At 31.5% G+C, this 15,509-nt stretch overlaps 2 protein-coding genes and 1 long non-coding RNA gene across 3 annotated transcripts; 2 read left to right on the top strand and 1 right to left on the bottom strand.

Annotated features, from left to right (window-relative positions):
* Nucleotides 1-5,243: 5,243 nt before the first annotated feature.
* Nucleotides 5,244-8,096, top strand: LOC103834484 (peroxidase 47). The gene is made up of 4 exons (XM_009110554.3): nt 5,244-6,597; nt 6,671-6,859; nt 6,951-7,113; nt 7,528-8,096. Exons 1-4 carry the CDS (start codon nt 6,370-6,372, stop codon nt 7,905-7,907), a joined length of 960 nt encoding a protein of 319 aa, XP_009108802.1. The 5' UTR covers nt 5,244-6,369; the 3' UTR covers nt 7,908-8,096.
* A 1,291-nt stretch (nt 8,097-9,387) lies between these two features.
* Nucleotides 9,388-13,009, bottom strand: LOC103834483 (BRASSINOSTEROID INSENSITIVE 1-associated receptor kinase 1). The gene is made up of 11 exons (XM_009110553.3): nt 12,683-13,009; nt 12,420-12,552; nt 12,280-12,351; nt 12,047-12,190; nt 11,874-11,945; nt 11,712-11,783; nt 11,554-11,630; nt 11,354-11,485; nt 10,942-11,283; nt 10,012-10,406; nt 9,388-9,920 (listed from the first exon to the last, which is right to left on the bottom strand). Exons 1-11 carry the CDS (start codon nt 12,762-12,764, stop codon nt 9,597-9,599), a joined length of 1,845 nt encoding a protein of 614 aa, XP_009108801.1. The 5' UTR covers nt 12,765-13,009; the 3' UTR covers nt 9,388-9,596.
* A 304-nt stretch (nt 13,010-13,313) lies between these two features.
* LOC103834481 lies at nt 13,314-14,603 on the top strand. The gene is made up of 3 exons (XR_626487.3): nt 13,314-13,732; nt 13,882-14,010; nt 14,102-14,603. It is a non-coding gene; the product is annotated as an uncharacterized LOC103834481 (long non-coding RNA).
* Nucleotides 14,604-15,509: the final 906 nt, after the last annotated feature.

The following is a 15,509-nucleotide window of genomic DNA, read 5'->3' as shown; positions in this document are numbered from 1 at the left end:
AAAACTATGAAATTTTAGTAATTCATTTAAAATATTAATGAAAAATCAAATTTTAATTATAATTTTAACAAAATCTGTTGAAAAAAAAATAAAAAATATTATAAAAAATTTAAATATTTTTTTATAAAATAATGTATTAATATAGTAACAAAACAAAATTCAAAATTCATGTAATCTTCCAAACGTGGTAAGATTTATAATAACAAATTCATGTAATAAATAATGCCAAATAAGAAATATAAAAAATAATATTATAAATTTACATAATATATAATAATAAAATGGAAATTATATATTTAATATTTATAATAATATCAAGTATATTTATAAAATGAAAGAGTATCCACACAAATGTGCGGGTTAAGATCTAGTAATTTACTTATAAGTGGCTCGTTCGCCCATGGGTCTTCTTCGTTAGGGACTCAGAACAATTGGGCCGCCAAGCCCTCATAAGAACTTAGCGCATTCCACAAAAATGGTCACAATATATTTTTTATCTTTTTTATCAATCCATATACTAAAATTGTGTTTTGGAGTTGGGTTGGAGATAAAAAAAATTAGTATTGAAATCACATTAAAAAAAAGTGTAATCTTAACACTATAATAGTGTTATAGGTTGGAGATGCTCTTAAGTCTACCATATGCTAAAAAAAAGTCTACAATAATATGTCATCCAAAACAAGATCACTAATTAAGATACAACCATTGCTATTATTATAAGAAAATTCCTATACTTTATTTGAAGCCCCGTTTTGACTTTCATACATGAAGAAAATAATTCAAAATCAAGCAACTATGAACTAGGTAAATAAAACTTAATATGAGATTTATATCTCCCACGAATAAAAAAATTTCATCGCTCTTCGACAATAACAATTATACTAATTTGTCTATGTCATCTTTTTCCAAAATTTTAATTATACATGTGAACTTTCTCACAAATAAAACAATTATTTAGCAAATTACTAAACAAACAAACAAAATAATTTACAAATATATAATCCAAATGTTAAACAACCCGAGCATAGCAATTTTTTAAGTATGTAGTTATGTGTAAAACTGTCCCAAAATACACGCAAAAACGGTATATTAATGTTGTGCAGAGACAATTTCGAAGAATAAAAAGATTATCTGAATAAACTATCCTGAGAAAGTAGTCAATTCATGTCCGAGCAATATGAGACCATGATTAAGAATTCACTTACTAGATTTCAAAAGACAAAATATTTAACCAATACATCTACAAAAAAAAAACCCTAACGGATTATCACATCTAGGACATGGATCTAGGACATGGACAAAACATACAAAGATTATTATTATTTTAAGAGGATGAAAGAATTTGTTGTCTTCATTCAAACAAAATAATCACAAAAAAACATGCATTTACATATTTTTCTTTTGGAACATCAATTTTATTTATGTTTTAAGTTTAACTATATTTATTTTGGTGTAACTATCAGTTATTTATTCTATTTTATTGAATCAATCAGTGAAACTACTTATACTATTTCTCTTTGACATAAGCAACTTCAAAATAAAGTAATACATTGTTATTTCTAACTATTATCAAATAGATCAAAATTGAATTCATTAGAGAATAAAATATACGAACTGTAGCGACATAATACCACTAGTAGCTCTTATGTATAGCTGTTGCAAGCTACATCCGCTATCAGCCTTACCGATGATAAAATGTATCACTAATTACATAAACTACACAGTTAGTACTTAGTAGAAGATATCATCAGTTAATAACTTAATATGTGTCACATGGTTAACAATATTACGGAACTATTTATTATCCAAACAATAGATCAAACGTTGAAGTCGGTAATCTAGTACTAATAACAGACATGTCCAAATAAAAATCCGACCTTTTCATTTTAATTTTATTTAATTTATTTAAACTGGTTTAGACTGTTCCAAATCGTTTACTAGGATGCAAGGGTTGCTGCTTGTGGCTTGTGACATGACAGTCGTGGCAAGGCTCGTCTATGGGCACTGGGTGTTGAATAAGTTGATTGGGATTTCCATTTGTATTGCTTTCGTTGTCATGTTTTTCTTCCTAATATCAAGATTTGTGCTATGCTCCTCCTGTGTCTCTTTGTATATGACATCTTCTGGGTTTTCTTCTCTGAGAGATTGAAAATAATGTTTCCAAGGAACCTATTGTGCGGTGTGAGTGCCTCAGATTTCATGATGCTTGGTCTTGGTGACATGGTACAGATCAAAACCCTTATTATTATATTTTGAGATTGGTTTCTTCCCATGTCCACTTACTGCAGGAAATGTTGTTTCTGTGACTGTCAGATTTGAACTCTCTTTGATCTAAAAAGCTTCACAAATACATATGGTATGCACTTCCTGGGTACGCTAGCCTATTGGCTTGGTGTCTGCTCTAGCTGCAGGTTTCTTGACCCACTCACCTCAGCCAGCTCTACTTTATCTGGTACTTGTTTTTCTAACCGAATTTTCGTTGATTGAAACATTTCAACCCAGTGCTTGTGTAGTAAAAGAAGTCTTCTTTTTTTGTAACAGTAAAAGAAGTCATTGTTGTGTTTTTATGAGCTTGATCAGTGTGAAGAATATTTGAGATTATGATGTTTAAATTCGTTTTTGATGAGAATTATATCTAGGTACCATAAATTAGGACCTGCATTAATCCAATCCCATTGAGAAATCTCATGAAATACATATATGAGTTTATGTCAATATCAAGATACCTGAAAAACATTTTTTTTCAAACACAAAACGTTTAGTAGGAACGATATCAGAGCAGTTATTTAGTTCTTGTATTCTGAAGTACAAAAGAAGGATGAATAAAGATGTTGTCTTGAGTAGTAAGTATTATATCTGATTTTATTGCATTATATACCTTACATACATCCAAAATATTCATGGAAGAAAATCTACACTTAAGTTCTAAGTGTATAACATATTATTACATAAGGACTTCTATTTAATTTTAGGATACATATTTTCTTCTTAAGAAACTTTCATTATCATTTGAAAATGAAGGGAAATTTAAGTGTTTTATAAACTATGTGTAATCAATGTCTTAGTGATCTACATTACTAATTGAGGAGAATGTATAATTAAGCTTTAGTTGGACTTGCAAATCTTATAATTTTTTATGGTTTCCAACAAATTTGTAACAAACTCTATAACCTTAATTAAAACCATATCGGTTCCATCTATACATTAATATTCAAACTAGTAAAAAATCCTTAAAAAAATATACATTTCCAGTGTTGATCCCCTTTTCTTTAGAAGTGTACATTACGTCAATAATATTTTCTAGATTTAGCCAAAAAAAAAAAAAAACTAGGCTCAACTGTTCTTGTCCTACCGGATAAGAGAGTGGACAATGTAGCACTAGAAATTCAGCGACGAAAACACCTAATTGCAAAGTGAAATCGACATATGACTACATTCAAAATACCAACCAGCCTTCCTGTCAGTTTCTATGGATGTTGCTATAGCTAATGCAAGCCAGCTACATGTCTCGCTTTCTCGCTTTACTTTTGTATCTTTGAGTTGACTTCAATCATACATGCATCTTTGAGTTCACCTCTTACTTTGTGTTAATATCTCATAAACTTAACACCGCAATTAGTTTTAGACTTTTGGTCGACAACTAACATTAAACATTATTTGTTGAAGACAAAAGGCATAATCAGATTTTAAAAGGACAATTGATGGAATCTAATCTATATCTGGCTCGTTTATGCTTGCGTTCTCAAATCAACATGTTTTTATGTTTTTGTTCCTTTAGCACCAAACGCTCTAATTACGTTGGTTACGCTTTTTGTAATTTAGTTTAATTATTCTCTGATTTGTAATGAGTTACATATTCGTATCAAAAAAAATTATATAAAAGTTTCGTTTTCAAATAAAACTTGTTGTTTAAGTGTATTATATGTGGTATTAAACTATTAATTTATAGTCGTTTATTTTGTGGACATAAGTGAATTCCAGTTTGGGCAAAGGAAAGAAATGGTCTAGTTAATGTGTCAATACGACGTGCCACTTTTCATGCAATAACATGCACATTAGGTTAGCCATTAAGACGAATTAAGTCCAAAACCAATAAGTGCGTTTTCTTGTGGCTGAATAGATCAGTCGATAGAAGATATGAAGATGTCTAACAGGAATGCACTATAGATCACAATCCCATCATGGGCCCAATGCTTTAGGTATAAATTTTGGGTTTATATATATGTTCCATACTTCCACGTTCCAATCACTCCAATATAAGGCGTGTCTAATGGGTTGATTGATTATCATATTAACATCCGCGGATATTGTGTTCGTGTTCGTGGAATACAACATGATGATTGATTGGACCGTAGATTTAGAAATGTATTTATAGGATTTAGACTGTAATTTTTATTGTTGTACCTTTATGTTTTTTTTGCTGCAGATAAATATATAAATTTTAAAGCACTTTAATATTTGCTTTAAGGCTGTAATAAAACTTTAACTTTAAAAATAAAGCTAAATCATAATTGGTTAGGATTAGTGATTTAAAAATAAATAAAGTTTAAATCTTAAATTAAAACCCAACTAATCATAACCAATAATTGTTGACGTATACCAATAACTAATAAAAATATTTTTACTGTTTTGCATTATTTCAGATGTCTCAGAAAGTTATTTATTCTAAAAGAGTGCGGTTGTGAACATATGCAAATAATACATTTATTTTAAAACATAAATTTTATTCTAAAATTTTAGAATATATTTAATAATATATTTAATAATATAAATATAACATTTGGATATTATAATAATAAAATATATTGATACATATGAGTATCTGACATTTTCTAATTGAATTTATTAACTATCTATTATAATTTATATTTAAGTTATCTAACATACACACAAAATTAAGTTTAACGTTAATTCAGCAAAAGAAAACATCTATATATTAAAAGAAAAGTACAAAATAGAAATACCCCTTAATTTTACCATTTATTTACATTAGAATGTCATTGAGATATTTATTGAACCTATATTTAAGTATTCTTGTTTTTTCCTAATGTATTTTCCTAATTTAAATAATAGATTTACTTAATCAAATCTTAACCAAAATATTTCCTAATATATTTCATATTAACATATTAAATATTTTTAATATTTGTTAGTAATAAATAATAAAATAAAAAATCACACGTGATAATCAATTTATATAACATATAAATAAAATATGAATAGTTTATTCATATAATATTGGATTTTTATACGATACATTGTGATATAATAGACAATTAAAACCACAAAATATAATTATTCAAAGGAATAAATAAAATTGTTATGTTTTAAAATTTTATATTAACAATTATGTAATAAATTTTAATTTTTTTAAAAAATATATATTTATATATATATTATACCATTAGTACAAAGAAAACATTTTAAGTGAAAGCAAATATTTATACAGTCACAGATCAAGCTCTAGAAATAAACAACAATAGCACAAAATTATTTTTCTTTAACAAATTTATTTTAATAGAAATTATAGTTCCAAATATGTTTATATAATTTATGTATTTATAAATTTATTTTCTTTGTTTTTAAGGGATGCTAAGATTTTGAAATTGGAAAAAATTATGACTCACCTCTATATTATTTTAATTAAGATAAAATTTATATCAGAATGTTTTAATAAAAACTTTTAATTTAAATTTTTATTATAACTACAAAGATTAATTTTCAATATAAATTTATGTTTAAAAACTACAAATAAATCATTTAATATAAACGATGACAAAAAAAATCATTTAATATAAACAAAAAAACCAAAAACATAAAATAAATACCCGCCCGGTCGGGTGGGTCAAGATCTAGTTTCTCCCTTATAATCGAAATTCTCATTTAAATTAAAGACAAAAAAAAAGAATAAAAAAATTATTATACTCATACTTTATGATTACTAACTAAACTATATTGGCTGACAAAAAAAATACTAACTAAACTATATTTTTTTTATTATCGTGTGTTTTGATGTTTTATGCTATATAATATGTTTTTTTTATTATAACTATGTTAGTTATTTGATATTGCATCGACTTATCAATTTGTCATAATAACCACACAAATGCATTTGTTTCCGAATGTTTGTCATATGAATAACTTACTAACGTTTAAATCACTATTGCACTTGCAGCCGCCAGCCGCCCATTGCATTTCAACCATTCATGTACTAATTAGTGTGAATTCATACTCTATATAAATGGTAAGTGATATATACACAAGCTTGTGACTGAATATCATATTAAAAAGGCTTTGAAACAGAATATAAATATAAATATTAATAGCTATATATATATATCACGGTGGGGACTGGGGAGGTTATTTACGATGGGAGATAATAAGATGGTTATGGCAAATTTATTGAGCGTTATTATGCTTATGCATGCAATCGTTGCGCTTTCTTCTAACGTGAGGGGCTTAAGTAAGAATTACTACATGAAGAGCTGTCCTACCGCAGAGCAGATTGTGAAGAATAGTGTTAATAATGCTCTTCAAGCCGATCCCACTCTAGCCGCAGGTCTTATCCGTATGCTCTTCCACGACTGTTTCATTGAGGTAACGTTTTCTACGTACATAAAAGAACACTAATAGAAGTTTTGAAAACTAACTTATTTATTTGTCCTATAAGGGATGTGACGCTTCGATTCTGCTAGATTCAACAAATGACAACACTGCAGAAAAGGATTCGCCTGGGAATCTGAGTCTACGTGGCTACGAGATCATATATGATACAAAACAAGAAATCGAGAATACTTGTCCAGGAGTTGTATCTTGCGCAGATATACTTGCCATGGCTGCTAGAGATGCTGTTTTTTGGGTAAGCTGATCAAGATCGATCATTGGTGATTATATTAGTATGATGATTTATGTACTTTTAGAAAGAATTAGTAAATGGGTCTGTTTATTAGGCTGGTGGTCCATTTTATCAAATACCTAAAGGAAGATTTGATGGTAAAAGATCCAAGATAGAAGATACAAAAAATCTTCTTCCACCTTCTTTCAATGCCTCTCAACTCATTCAGGCTTTTGGCCAACGTGGCTTTAGTCCGAAAGATGTTGTTGCTCTCTCTGGTAAGTTGTTTATTTACATCACACTTGAGTTCCATTTCATGTCAAATGTTAAATATATTGTCTTTTTATAATAAGGTGATTTTGAAACAAATATTAATAAAAATTAAATAAAAGCTATTAGTAATAGCATTTTAGTAATAAACTTCATTTATTAAAGTTACTATTCTAATTAATTATTTTAAAATGAACATGAGAATGACATATAGATTACTACGACTTATCAAATAATATTGTAGAGATTACTGACTTGAAATAATATTGGCATAGGTAGTAAAGAGTCTCTTTGGTAAGTCTTCTTTAGTAATATTAATATACTTTACATCACTTAGAATGAAATCCATACAATATATATGTTTATCGAGAATGTGAATACTCCAAAGCAATTTGTTAACTTAATTTGTGAACTATATATAGGAGCACATACCCTTGGAGTTGCACGATGCTCATCCTTCAAGGCTAGACTTATCACCCTAGATTCTTCAGTAGACTCTTCTTTTGCAAACACTCTCTCAAAAACTTGCAGTGCCGGTGACAATGCAGAGCAACCACTTGATGCCACACGCAACGATTTCGACAATGCTTATTTCAATGCGCTTCAGATGAAATCAGGAGTCCTCTTTTCAGACCAAGCCTTATTCAACAGTCCAGTGACGAGGAATCTTGTTAATGGCTATGCCCTTAACCAAACTAAGTTTTTCTTTGATTTTCAAAAGGCCATGCGCAAAATGAGCAAGCTCAATGTCAAAAATAGCTCTCAAGGTGAAGTCCGTAAACATTGTCGCTGTCTTAACTAAAGCATGTACCAAATGTATTTCTGATTTTCTGTACCAGTGCTCCTACCATCGGTTATATGTATCTCAATGATATGATTCATGATGAATCACTTGTGCACCATCTAAAAACTTGGTGTTTCGTAATATGTTGGGTGTAATTGTTTGTGTGTTTCACAAATCTAATAAAAACGTTTGACGTTTGTCTATGTATTCTCTATCTATGTATATAGTCGAGAAGAAGGGAGGGTATATAGACTAACTATATATTAGGTAGGTGGGAAGGAACCATGCTGGAACTTCCGTTTGCGGTGAAACATCTGCGTACATTGGAAGTTGGAACTGGTTTAGAAAAGATGGAGAAGTCTTACATGTGCCCTGGGTTCAAACCACCTTTGGTACGGAAAGTTATTCTCTAGATCGAAATATCTAAAGGCCGACTCCAGGGGTAAGGAAAATTATATTGACCTAAAGCTCGGAATTGGACTAACAAAAAAAAAACACACATGATACATATCGGTCGTACATTTTATTTTTGATTAATAAATTATCTAGCTCGGACTGTTACCGTGTTACGTGATCTTTAATTAAATAACTTTATTTTAATTAAATAACTTTACGGTTAATAGAGTCAGAAATTATATAATAAATGTAATATATTACTAAGAGCAGCATTAACGACGAACTTTTTCTTGGGTTCACCCCCTATGATTACCAATAAAAAACTGTCATTTTAGATCTAGTATCTTTTAATTAAGGAAACAAAATAACTTGTCAAATTATATTATGTTTTTAAAATAAAAAATAAAAGATTAAATAAATAAAAATAACAATAGTTCTAAAAAAATATTATTTAAAAAAGGTTTTACCCAAGGGTTTAGGATTTGAGTTTAGGGTTTAGTATTAGAGTTTAGGGTTTAGTATTAGAGTTTAGGGTTTAGTGTTTTGTTGACAACATTTTTTTTTTTTGAATTCGTTTTCTATATATTATTTTTATTTATTTTTAAATTTTATTTTGAAAAGATAATATAATTTGTCAAGTTATTTGGTTTCCTTAATTAAAAGATAATAGATCTGAAATAACAATTTTCTATTGGTTGGTGAACCTTTAGGTTCACCCTAGGGGGTGAACCCAAAAATAACTCTTAACGGCCCCTCTAAAGGTTGCCTCTTCAAAAAAAAAATTTAAAAATCATGCATGTCCCACAATTAATTAAAACCTGTCTCTTCTACCTCTTCTGCAAGAGTTGAGTTTCTGAGGGTTTTGCCATTTTTCGCGGATCCCACTAACACGTGGCGACCCGCAATTAGTTTATTTTTAATTTTTTTTTTTTTTAAATCGGATAAAACAAAAAGTTAATAATAAAAAAAAATTAGAACCCATGCTCCCCTCCCTTTGCGTTAATGCTGCTCTAAGTGCTAAAAAAACAACTTTACTGTTTGGTTGTTGCATGCATGTGTGTTTCCTAGAGCTTTCACTTATTAGGCTTTGGGAGAGACATAGTGACCAGAGAATATAAACTTGTTCAGTTTTTAGCTTTCAAATATTCAAGTCCCTTTTCACGTAAACATTACAACTTACAAACCCCACCTGAATCTTCATACATGTATTTGCTTAAAGAACTCAATAATATGGATCAGCATAAACTAAACCCTTAATAAATACATAAGAAGAAAAATAAAGACAACGAAAAAGCATTCCTGTTACGAATCTTATCTTGGACCCGAAGGATAATCGTTTTCTATGTGGGAAGTGGAATCACCAATGAGCCAGGAAGTGTTTGGTTGATTATAGTTTTGGTAATTGAAATCTTGTCTGAACATTTCTTCCTTTTGCCACTCTTCCCATCTCTCAGCTAAACCATCGCCTTCAAGCATTCTCACAACTTCAGACATTTTGGGTCTTTCCATTGGTGAGCTCTGAGTGCAGAGCAGAGCCACTTGGATTAGCTTCTCCACTTCTTCGTCTATGTAATTACCCTGAAGATCAACATCTACTAGCGCTTCCAACTTCTTCTCTTTCAACAACCCTTTAACCTGTTGAATGGTACAAAACAAACATTTATAACTAACACAAATAGAAGAAAGAAACTATACAAGTGTGAAACTGAAACACATGAATATATACCCAGTCTAGTAACATGACATCATCGTCATTGGCGAGACGAGCAAGATCGAAAGCTCTTTGTCCAGTAATGAGCTCAAGAAGCATGACTCCATAACCAAACACATCTGTTTTCTCTGATGATTTTCCAGTGGAAAGATACTCAGGTGCTATATGACCAATCGTACCACGCACTGCGGTTGTGACATGTGTGTCTTTGTAGTCCATGAGTTTTGCAAGCCCAAAATCTCCGACCACAGCTTCAAAGTCTTCGTCCAATAATATATTTGCAGCTTTCACATCTCTATGTATGATCTTTGGGTCGCAATGATCATGTAAATATGCAAGTCCCCTTGCTGATCCTAACGCAATACCCTGTCTCTTTGGCCAATCAAGTGCTGGCTGAGACTCTGGACGGTCTAAGGACAAGATAAGAATAAAATATTACTAGCAGATCAACGCTTATACAAGTGAAACATTGACCTATGAACCCCCAAATTTTAATAAATATTTATATAAACATAAGCTCCCAAAATTGTTGATTTTTTTAATTAAAATTCTTACTAAATTGCATGCAACCCCCAAATTCTCAGAACCGATACCAAAACTGTATATTTTTTTTAAAATAATTCTTACGATATTGCATATAACCCCCAAAATCTCATAAACGTTCCAAAATTGTTTAAAATTTTAAATTAAATTCTTGCTAAATTCCATGTAACCCCCAAAATCTCAGAACCTGTACCAAAGTTGTTTGAATTTTTTAACAAAAATTCTTACTAAATTGCATATAAACCTCAAAAGCTCAGAACAGGTACCAAATTGTTTAAACTAAAATTCTTACTAAATTGCATGTAACCCCCAAAAACTCAGAACCGGTCCTAAACGAACTTTTAGGTATTTCCTTGCAGCAATTAGGAGGACAAGGAATAAGCTACAAGATGAGAGAGTTACCTCTTAAACAGGATGCAACACTTCCATTAGCCATGTAAGGATAAACAAGCAATCTCTCTGTTGGAGTCATGCAAAAACCACGAAGCCGAAGCAAGTTCCTATGAACTGCCATGCTGATCATCTCAACCTCGGTCTGGAACTGTAGTTCACCACCTTGAGTACGCTCCTCTTTCAGTCTTTTAATCGCCACCAAAGTGCTATCAGCCAACCTTCCTTTATAAACTTTACCAAAACCACCTCTACCCAATATGTTCCTGTTGCTGAAATTATCAGAAGCAACTTGTAGTTCACGTAATGAAAACCTCTTGAGTTGACCTAAATGAACCTCTGGGTCCTCTTCAGCTGTAACAAAAACAAAAACTCAGCCAAAGTAGCGTCAATGAGAAAAACAAGCCATGGATGTTTCTCTAACCTGGTACATCAAAGAAGTGATCTTGTGGTGTTTTCCTACGCCACAAAGCAAGTGCAATGGCTGGAACAGCGAAAAGAAGTGCAGCACCTGCAGCAACTCCTCCAGCAATAGCTCCAGTGATTCTATTACTCCCTGCAAGTATGATATGAACATCTTAGTCTTTGAATGTTTTTCAAGTAGACATAGACAAAACGAAGAACCTCCAGGTGATGGCGGTGTAGGAGAGATGGGAGGCGGCGGAGATGCAGGAAGAGGAGTCAAATTGGTATTGGCAAAACTGAAAATAAATTTCAAATAATTAATCAACCGTTCTGACATGTCCACAAAAGGTTTAAATTAAGAGAGACAGAAGCAAAACCTGATAGGTGTGAAAAGTGAAAAGGAACCATTAACAGGAATATCTCCAGTGAGAGGATTGTTTGAGAGATCCCTGCATTTAAAAATAAAGTTAATACCAAACAATGATAAGAAACAATGAACACAAAGGTACTAGGGAGAGAGAGACAAAAGGTACACTTACAGAACTTGAAGCGACAAGACAGCAGTCAAAGACCTTGGGATTTCTCCAGATAAGCTATTGTTATTAAGACGCCTAAACACAAGTAGGAATAGCTTTTCAAGGAAACTGAAGACAATAGTTAGGCTGATTATAAAAAAAAAGGGGGTAGTAAGAGAAGAGTGGGGGTTGCATACAAGAAACGGAGTTTCTGTAGTCGGCCAAGAGATTTTGGGATGGGACCGCTTAGATTGTTCAAGTAAAGATCCAAGCTCACCAACTCCGTTAAATTCCCAAGCGTCTCTGGGATTGTCCCAGTTATGTTATTGCTATAAAGCTCCCTGTATCATTACATTTACTTCCATATTACAAAAATTATCAAAGCTACTTCACCTAGATATATCATGTTTAAGAAGAGATGATTACTTACAGGTACTGCAAGTTTGGAAGCTGACCAAGCTGCATTACTAGCTGACCAGATAGATTCGCATTCCCAAGGTCACTGAGCAAAGAAGAATTCTTAGAAGGCAACATTCTTGGCGGCAGAGAGAAAGAAAGAAAGAAACTTACACACGTGTGACACTATTGTCACTATTGCAAGTAACATGAAACCATGTACAGGGAGTAACAAGAGTAGCATCCCAACTCTGGAGCACCTTGTTAGGGTCTGCTAAACTGTTCTTCAGTGCACTCAAAGCATCACCTGCGGTTTTAACCAAAAGAAAGAATCAAAAAAACACTTTTCAAACCTTTTCAATCAATTAATTACATAACATAACTCAAGTCAAATAGAAAACTCTGCTTATACAATAAATAATCGAAGAGAAGCAGACCTTCGGCGTTGCCAGCTACTCTGAGAACCAAATCGAAAACAAGAAGCAGCCATAAGAAGCTAGGTTTCATCATTCCTCGCATATTAAAAACGAACCCTAGAACAACTCTTCTTCATAGGATCTCGAATCAATGAGAAAAGCCCTTGACGCGTTTTCAACCGTTGACTATAATTTGAAGAGAAGACCAACCCAAATCGATAACCAAAGACTCTCTCAGAGCTATGTGTTTCCGATTTGAAAACGCCGAGCCGAGATCGCTGACCGTTGACTACTAAACCGGAGAAGTAAGATTGAGAGAAAACGAAGGAAGGAAGATGATAGAAACAAGTTATCGGAAGAAGAACGAATAATTAAAAAAAGAAAGATTATTACAAGAAAAAAAGTAAATGTGAAAGAAGACAAAGCCAAAGAGTTTTATCTGAGTTGGTACAGTGAAATTAAAAATGACATTTAATGCAAAACGAGGAAAACGACAAAAGTTTTGATGACGTGGCGCATTTCAAGCTCTTTTTAGCTGGTCAAAGTCAAACGCGCACGACTTCAACTGGGGATGATGTTGGTTATGTTCGTATGATGATAAAAAGCATGATGATGAATGGTGGGATACCATTCGTTATTACTTTTTTTTTTTTTGTCATCTGGTATTATTATTAGGGAAAATTGTTTTTTTAGACAAAAAAAACATATACATTGTCCTAATAGGATAAGTCTAACATAAGATTGTCTCATTAGACTAATATTTACCAAAATCCCAAGTCTATCCTTCGAAAATACAAATATAAACTAATTATAATTTATTAAAATATTATACTTTAAATTAACTAAATTAAATCAAAATCAACACATAAAAAATACCCAAATTAATTTTCATAACCCTAATCTCGTTATCTCTTGCCTTTCTCTCTAGGTGGCGACAAAGAAACCCGCTCTCATACGGTGGAGCAACAAAGGCGAGACTTCTTCTCCGACGTAAAGAGTGTGTGCTCTGGCTTAGATCGTTTATCTCTCATGGTGGAGCGACGAAGACTAGACTTCTTCTCCGGCTTTAAGGTAACGTAGAGTCTTCTCCTTTCTATTTACTTTTCATGCTTGTAATCTCGTGTCTAATATTCTTGTTTTGTGTCGTTCGCTGCATTTTTGGAATGATAATGCTTCGTTGTCTATTTCTTGATTAAGCTTTTCTGTTTATGAGTTTTTAGAATCAGAGAAAATGACGGCATTACAGAGGAGACTCTCGGTCTGTGTTTTCTGCAACTGAGGAAGTGGTTCTCACGCTCGTGTGAAGGATTGCGGGTTAAGAGTGTTGATTGCAGATCTTTATACCAGATGTAAGTTTCTTTCACAAACTATTTTTTTGTTTATCTGATGAATGGCCAGTATCATCATTCTTAATCTAATTTTTCTTCTGCTTGGTCTTAGTTTCATGGAGATTTGAAGACTAATGATATGGCTACATGGAACCACCCGAGTTCTGTTCTTGAAAGCATGTCTAGTCTACAAATATTCAACTGGTTACGACACGTTGGGAGATCACAAGATAGAGACATATGCGGTTGTATCTTGAATATCTCAATGGTAGATGTGCAAGTTGAATCACCCTCCACAGAATTCCCTGATGACTTCTATAGCTGAAACAATGAGCATTGAAATTTAGTTTGAAGCCACCAAAACCTCAAACCAAAAATTAGATAACTTCAAATTAGTTCACATCGGTTCATATTTGCTAGTAGACTCTGCATGGTGTTGCAACAAGGTTGTTAAAATTATAGCCAAACGTTTTGAACCTTCTGTTTGGTTGGTTTTATACTTGTGTTGACTCCAGATATATGATGAAGCATTTTTGTCTTTCCAAGAGATTACTATATGCACTTATAGAAAAGAATAGATGCATTTCTTTCATGTGATCATACAGATTCTACAATACCATTGGCAAACAAAAATTGAAGCAAAGTAACATTATTTCAAATGATTATATGATTGCGTTTGGTTAGTGAGTAAAAAAATCTGGGGAAGATGATGAACAAATTATGATTAATGTCACTCATTAAAAAAAAGAAAATGCCGTTTTGTTGCATCAATTCCAAAGCAAGTAACTTTTCCCTTTTTTTTATCAACATTAAAACTCCAACCTGAAGCTACAAATAATTATCAAACACCACATGAGGCATAGACATGAATCATGGTAGAAATAATGTGAAATTTTTATGAAAATTTGTGAACAATGAATAGGATATAGAAGACGGCGAAGAAGGTTACCTAGTTTTTTTAGTTCCTTTTTCGTTTTTTTAAATCTATTTTTTCAAAATATAAAAGTGAATATTCTCAAATATTTTGTTTCCATATTTTTAGGAACTGATTTCTTATCCGTAGAATACAGCTACTCTGTAGAAATCGGTTTCTCCAGGTTTTTAGAATTATAGTAATGTGTAGATTTTGATTTCTACATGTTTTAGATTTATATTAAATATGTAGAAGTCGGTTTCTACGTGTTTTAGATTTATATTAATGTGTAGATTTTGATTTCTAAAGATTTTAGAATGGTAGTTTAAGCGCGGAATGTGTATTCTAAATATTTTTAGAATACTCCTATTTACGTAGATCACGTATTCTAAACATTGTAGATTCAATGAAAAAAGTAGATTTCGTTTTCTACTTCGTAGAATGCTATTTCTACTTTATTTAGAACATAATCTGAAATTTATGATTTCAACTTTTTTATAACTGAAAAAAATACCACTAAGTTCATATAAGTATTTTATCAAAAGTGATTATTTTTCCAAATTTTTTTTGTTTGTAAAACTGTTTATTAAATTTATATTCAAAAATA

Source organism: Brassica rapa, chromosome A08, assembly GCF_000309985.2.
Source record: "Brassica rapa cultivar Chiifu-401-42 chromosome A08, CAAS_Brap_v3.01, whole genome shotgun sequence".
NCBI lineage: Eukaryota > Viridiplantae > Streptophyta > Magnoliopsida > Brassicales > Brassicaceae > Brassica > Brassica rapa.
This window is presented reverse-complemented; position numbering and strand designations above follow the sequence as displayed.

Excerpts from the sequence above, each read along its gene's own strand:
- LOC103834484 (XM_009110554.3), top strand. The coding sequence starts at position 6,370 with ATGGGAGATAATAAGATGGTTATGGCAAATTTATTGAGCGTTATTATG. Across the intron at positions 6,598-6,670 it reads TCCACGACTGTTTCATTGAG|GGATGTGACGCTTCGATTCT; the intron begins GTAACGTTTTCT and ends TTGTCCTATAAG. Across the intron at positions 6,860-6,950 it reads CTAGAGATGCTGTTTTTTGG|GCTGGTGGTCCATTTTATCA; the intron begins GTAAGCTGATCA and ends TCTGTTTATTAG.
- LOC103834483 (XM_009110553.3), bottom strand. The coding sequence starts at position 12,764 with ATGCGAGGAATGATGAAACCTAGCTTCTTATGGCTGCTTCTTGTTTTC. Across the intron at positions 12,191-12,279 it reads CTTCCAAACTTGCAGTACCT|GGAGCTTTATAGCAATAACA; the intron begins GTAAGTAATCAT and ends GTAATGATACAG. Across the intron at positions 11,284-11,353 it reads TCACTTCTTTGATGTACCAG|CTGAAGAGGACCCAGAGGTT; the intron begins GTTAGAGAAACA and ends TTTTTGTTACAG.